At 40.4% G+C, this 6,417-nt stretch overlaps 1 protein-coding gene across 2 annotated transcripts; it reads right to left on the reverse strand.

Annotated features, from left to right (window-relative positions):
* Positions 1–213: 213 nt before the first annotated feature.
* LOC121445225 (interferon-inducible GTPase 1-like) lies at positions 214–4,797 on the reverse strand. 2 transcript variants are annotated; one of them, XM_041647251.1, is made up of 2 exons: positions 4,750–4,797; positions 214–1,582 (listed from the first exon to the last, which is right to left on the reverse strand). In XM_041647251.1, exon 2 carries the CDS (start codon positions 1,558–1,560, stop codon positions 319–321), a length of 1,242 nt encoding a protein of 413 aa, XP_041503185.1. In that variant the 5' UTR covers positions 1,561–1,582; positions 4,750–4,797; the 3' UTR covers positions 214–318. The 2 variants fall into 2 exon arrangements, with proteins under 2 accessions (XP_041503185.1, XP_041503184.1); XM_041647250.1 differs by lacking the exon at positions 4,750–4,797 and adding an exon at positions 2,662–2,738.
* Positions 4,798–6,417: the final 1,620 nt, after the last annotated feature.

Genomic DNA, 6,417 nt, shown 5'->3' on the forward strand with positions numbered 1-6,417 from the left:
GCTTTATGCACTGTGTGTGTGTGCATGTATGCATGCATGCATTCATATATGTGTGTATGTGTGTGTGCCTGTGCATGTGTATTCAAGTATGCATGTGGAGCTGAAAGACAAGGGGGAAGGTAGAGTGCTGAAGTTGGGGTTGTCAGGTTCTGACATATTAACACACATGACTCTTACCCTTAGTTTGTCCCATAGTGATAGAGGACTGGCTAGTGTTAAAAAAAAAAAGCTATCATAGAGGGAATTTATCCAGTGACTTCCTGGCATTAACCATTTGATTTTGTCATTGTTAGTAGCTGTGAATGAGTTGAATTTGAACTATATTTTTGAATATGTCTCTCTAAGGAGAACTTTGGCATCTTCAGTCACTGTGTCAAGGAAAAGAAATTCTAAGTAAAAGGTTTTTCTAAAGTAAAGACCTGAAGCAAGGGGCCCACCACGAATTGAGGCAAATATCTCCAAATATTTTAACAACATTTCTCCTAATGTTTCTTCTTTCTTAGTTTCTAACAAAAAAGGTGATTTAATGATTTTTTTCAATTGTTCGACAGGCACTTGAGAGTCCTTAGCAATGACTTCCAGGGATACATCATCCACTCCAAAGAGGACTCGGTAGTGGTTTAACTTCACCTTTAGTTTCTCTACCTCATTTGTGAGGATGCCCACTACAGGAATAGCAGCCAAAAGTCCAGCCTTGAAGGCTTCCAACCAGATATGCTGCTGCATAGACTTGTGCTTTCTGTCAATGACTGCCTCGGTAATATTAGGCAAGGAAAGCATAAAATTGTGGCGCTTTTGATTAGAAAGATCCTTTATCAGAGTGTCCATCAGAACTGGAAAATCATAGTCAGATAAATGTTTGTTAGAAATCAAGAAAATCTGTGGTGCATTCATGTTATTCTGAGTAAAGGTGTTCACACAGTAGTTTCTGATCTGCTGCAGGGTCTTTTCTCTGTCAAAGGTGCGTGGTTTGGATTCCTTTTCATTTTGTAAATCTATGTCGACCTTGGTTCTTACAAAGTAGTAATTCTTTTTCATGAATCTGATTGCTTTGGCAAGGTCTAGTTCAAGTTTTGTAAAACGTGTGGCAGAAACAATAATGAAGAAATCATACTCTTGGAATTTCACTTTCTCCAGATAATCTTTTGGTGGAAAGTTCATAGTTCCAATGCCAGGCAGGTCCCAAAAAGTCAAAGTTTGAATTTTGGGGTGTTTGTATGGAGTTCTCATCATGGTTGTTTCGGTTACCCCTTCTTTAGCTGCACCTTGGTCTTCAGGTCCAACCCTCCTCAGGGCATTGATGAAGCTGGACTTCCCTCCTCCAGACTCTCCTGTCACAGCAATGTTTATTGGGATGTTATCAATATTTTTTAAAGCATCATTGATTACAGAGTTTGCCCCTTGAATGTTTCCCTTTTTCAGATGAAATTCTATTAAATGGATGGTCTCTTGAGAAAGGATTTTGTTTTCTGTCTTAATCTTCTTAAAATATTTAGTGAAGCTGGACTCCAAATCTCTGTTGTCCTCATTCTTAGATGTATCAGAGAATAACTGACCCATGTTTATGATTAAAAAGCAGTCACTGAAAGAAGAAAAGGAGAGAAAGTTGCAAAAGATCAAAGATGCTTTTGTCCTTAGCACTATGTTTCTTCTCCATGCTGAAGCCTTAGTTATGTTCTGATATTGACTAGTTCCCATACATTTTGCACTGATTATTTTTTATCAACAAGATAAAAGCTTAAGTCCTATTGGAGTAGAAAATCTCATCTGAAAAATTTCTCCCATCAGAATGTGCTTGGGGCATGCCCATGAAACGTTTTCTTGATTTAGGATTGATGTGGGAGATCCCAGCCTAATCTGAATGGTACCATCCTTGGGCTGGTGGTCCTTGGTAATGTAAGAAAGCAGTGTCTGACTATGGGGAGCCAGTCAGTAAACAGCATTCTCTCGTCGTTCTTGCTTCTATTCCTGTAGAGTTTCTACTGTGACTTCCCTCAGCAATGGACTGTGATCAGAATGGGTAAGCCATCCCAAATAATTTCTTTTTTCAAAATACTTTTGGTCATGGTGTGTATAAAAGCAATAGGAAGGAAATTAAAACATATTTCTTCTAGTTTTCAATTAAACCCTTTATTATGGAAAAATTAAAACGTAAGTAAAGTAAGGGAAAATTATATAAAATACAGCATGGGTCCTTTAGCCAGCCTCAGGAACAACAAATACAAATGCAACTGTATTGCATCAAACCTGACTGCAATTTTGTATATCAAATCCAAGATGTTTTCTCCATCTGTGCACACTTCTTTCAGTGTGTGCCTTCAGATGAATAGAAATTAAATCAACACACATCTAGTTTTTCACACTGAAAAATAAGCAATAATAATTGACATCGGTGTTTAATCATTGTGAAGACTGAAATGATCACATGAATCTAATTTGTCTGTTTGATTGATTTTTCAAAATATGTCAGTAAGCCCAACTACTGTATTTGGTTGAGATAATTTTTAATTTTTCTAGATTTACCTTCCTTCTGTCTTATCCGTGACTTGGAATTCACCTATATGAAGAATATAAACTTGGAATAATATAAAACTTCTTCCTGTTACTGTTAAAATCCTTTTCTTCAATACAATATTTCCAAGTCACCAACTCATCACTTACCTAACTGTGCACTGGAGATGTAGATCAGCTGGTAGTGAGCTTTCCCTGCATGACTAAGGCCTTGGGTTCAACCCCAGCACCTCATCAAATGCAGGCGCTTCTGGATCCCTGTAGTTCTGCTACACATGGAGTAGATGTAAAAGGTTCAGTACGTTCAGGCGATCCTTGATACACAGTGAGTTAGAGCCTAGCCTGGGCTACTTGAGACCCTGTCTCAAGAAAATGAATATCAAGTTCATCATGATGGCTCAGCAGGTAAATACACTTGCTGACAGATTCAAGGACATGAGTTTGATTGTTGGGTATTTAGGTAGCTCAGATCTCATATTTCTGCCCCTTGATTCTCCACAAGCCTGCCTTAAAGTCCTCAATAGCAGCACAAGGATCTCACCGTTAGTTAAGGAGACAACAATCCCCATTGTCACCCTGGAGCCTCCTCTGTCTGTCTCACCTCTACCAAATCAGTTCATAGACTTAATCTCTATTTCCAAATCCAAGCACAGTTGACAACTCTGCCTGCACTATCTTCTTCAAGACCTCCTCAGGACCAGCTTTGAGCATGTCATGGGCATTGCTATATTTCCTGTGATGGTTCTTGCAACAACATGGATGGTCAAACAGCCAGAGTTATGACACTGAAGTCATATCACGTCATGTCAATCCTGAAATGTACCATAAGAATCCCAATTTCTGGGACATCTGGTGTCTGAATTCCAGACACCCTGGTATCTCAAGTCTGTTTTCTCATTCCAGGACTTTGTACTTTGTCACTGCTTCCTTTCCTTATTTTATTGCTCTTCCCCAGTAGCCACATGGCTAGTAACTTAATGACCTTTCTCTAGGTTCTGCTTTGAATAGGCAGGCTTTAGCATTGACGTTGTCATTGAGATATAAAAGTGTACCTGCCTGCGTCTTTCACCACCCTCTCACTATGTTTCTGTCTCTCTACAGCACTTGCTGCCCATTAATGTCTATTCATCTGGGATCATTTGCTGTCATCCTCCCACTGTACAGTGCACCTGAGATAGCAGAGTGACTGCAGGCACAGGGCAGGAAGAGGTGAGTAAAGAGAATGCCCTAAAAGGGCAGCTAAACCTGATTACATAAACTCCATAGCCGGATTTACTGTTGAAGGGGACAGTCACCCACAGGACACAGACAGAATGTCCCTGAAGCACACAAGCTGTTCTCATCTTTTAGGTTTTCCCCTCTCATTCTCTCTGTTCTTGAATTTGTGTTCAGATACCAATGTGTCAGCCGGGCGGTGGTGGTGCACACCTTTAATCCCAGCACTCGGGAGGCAGAGGGAGGCGGATCTCTGGGAGTTCGAGGTCAGCCTGGTCTACAAAAGCTAGTTCCAGGACAGGCACCAAAGCTACAGAGAAACCCTGTCTCGAAAAAAAAAAAAAAAACAAAAACAACATATACCAATGTGTCAGTTGTCTGCAAGGTCTTTCCACTGAGTATGATTTGAGGGAACGAGAAGGCTGTGACAGAGCAATCATTACAGCAGGATGCCCCACCTAAATGACAGCTGTCACCACATCCTGACATGTTCCTCAAAGATGGAGAGAAGATCCTTAGCACCCCTGCTTTACAATAAAGAAGACCAGAGTTGACAAGATTCTTCAGGCCCAGATTTCCACAGCCAGCTACATCAAAAGCAGTGTGCAGAGAGACCTCTTCTCCATAGACCAGGGGCCTTGGAATGTAAGGAATTTAATAGTTGACCCTGAACTGGGAAACAAGATGAATGTTACAGACAACAACCTCATGCACAAGGTAGAGATATTCTATCACCTGAAGCAGCTATATACAGCCATGTAGACAAGCCAAAACAATTGAAAATGTTTTTTTTTTATCGAAATCAATATCCAGATCATTTCCTTTAGGTTTACCTCAACCTGAGGAATTGGCTAAGACCATCCATGAGGCAGTCCTGTCCACCTTCTACCAAAGCACCCCAGCTTTAAACTGAGGATCCCCTCTTTCTGGGCATCTTCCTCAATATCTTGTTATCTCTCAGCTCTTTAGAGAAGAGAGAAGGTGAGGGTTAGAAGTTAGATCTGAATGCCCCTGTCCACTTACCAGAGAATCCCGAGTCCAGTGTGTGTGCGCTCACAGTAATTCAGCTGCAGGAACCACCCTCTATAGTAATCCAGTCTTGTCACAAGAAACCCACTCCTCCTTCCTCTGCAGGATTTAAGGACCTTCTAGGTTCTGCCCCTCCTCTCTCAGTGTGTTTTGGCCATTCACAGAGGAGCAAGGGTCAGTTGCTTTTAGGAATCACCAGCATTTCCAAGAAGGAGAAAGTGAAGTAAAACAAACAGTTGTTTTTCATTCTATCAAGACTTTGTTACTTGGCTGAAAAGGCCGGACATTCCTAAAAGGACAATGTGGAACAGTGGTTAAAAAAAGAACATAAACACCAAGAAGCAGATTGTTGACTATGTAGGAAAGCAGCTCTTGAAAGATAAATTTCCTGGTTCCTAACTCCACAAATGCAGCCTGAATTAGAGTCACACAACACAACACATTGTCTGAGTTCCTTTGCAGATGCCAATTTTAGTCTCACCCAAGACACAACCCATGTGACCCCCTCTGACTGTAACCTTATTCCTTCACAATTGTAGATTCATGTTCCTCAATTCTTGTCATTCTCAGCTTCCCTGTAAAGGCAGAGATTTGGTCATGCCTGGGCTTGACAGGTCTTGCACATGCTGTCTCAACCACGGCCAGTTCATATGTGAGCTGCCCTGCTGTGTCCAGAAGATACTGTATAGTTGGAGTTATCCATGACTCTGGCCCTGACACTCTTTTTATTCTTTTCTTCCACAGCCATTGGAAATACAGATATTACATTTTGTTCTGGACATTTGTCAGTGTCTTATTCTAAGAATCTTGGCCAGTTGTGAGTATCTGTATTGATTATAACCTACTGCAAATATGAGCTTCCATGATAAGGGTTAAGCAATGCCTTAATCTATGGGTATCATGAAAAATTGTCAGGAGGTGTTTTAATGTTATGTCCTTTAGCAGAATAATAGTAGCAGGTTCTCACCAGGGTGTAGACCAGCACAGCCTAAAGTTATTGTTCAGATATGGTGCTAAGCACTGGTATCACCTTGTGGAGCAATACTAAATCCAACCAGGAAGTAGTTGGTTACTACCATGATGTTCTTGTCACTATTCTACTTGTAGCTGTATCTTATCTGTCAAGTCAGTATTGTAGCTCACAGAGTTCATACCTGAATATGATTTATGTTTCATTTTCTCCTCTGCTACTGTGTCTAGAACATTCCAGCACTATGAAAGATAACTAATAGGGGTGGAATTTCTGTGTCAGCATCAGCTTGATTTCTCCATATTCTGTAACTCAGGAATGTGGTATATTCACTAACAGGATTTTACCATCATGTTCTGGAAAGTAACCAAAGCACTGGCAGTGGCCTTTAAGGATCAGGTTTATCACTGGCAAACAAGTCTATAAAAACTAAGTAATTCCTGGGTCTGGACTTTTACTTTTACCTTGTGGTGTCTAGCAGGGACATTGTTGCCCCAGAAGAAGGTATCCCCATCATCTTTTTTATCTTTTTTTTTGGTTTTTCGTAAGAAGCCTCTGCATTGTTAGGTTACATGTGACATTTTGAAATTTTTTTAGTGTTATTTATCCCTCCTACTTTCACTTCTCTCCCCTATTCTCACCTCCTATTTTAATTTATTTTAACTTTTCTTTGTTCACAATTCTCTTTTAAA

Source organism: Microtus oregoni, unplaced genomic scaffold (assembly GCF_018167655.1).
Source record: "Microtus oregoni isolate MIOR12 unplaced genomic scaffold, Mior012 000168F_000, whole genome shotgun sequence".
NCBI lineage: Eukaryota > Metazoa > Chordata > Mammalia > Rodentia > Cricetidae > Microtus > Microtus oregoni.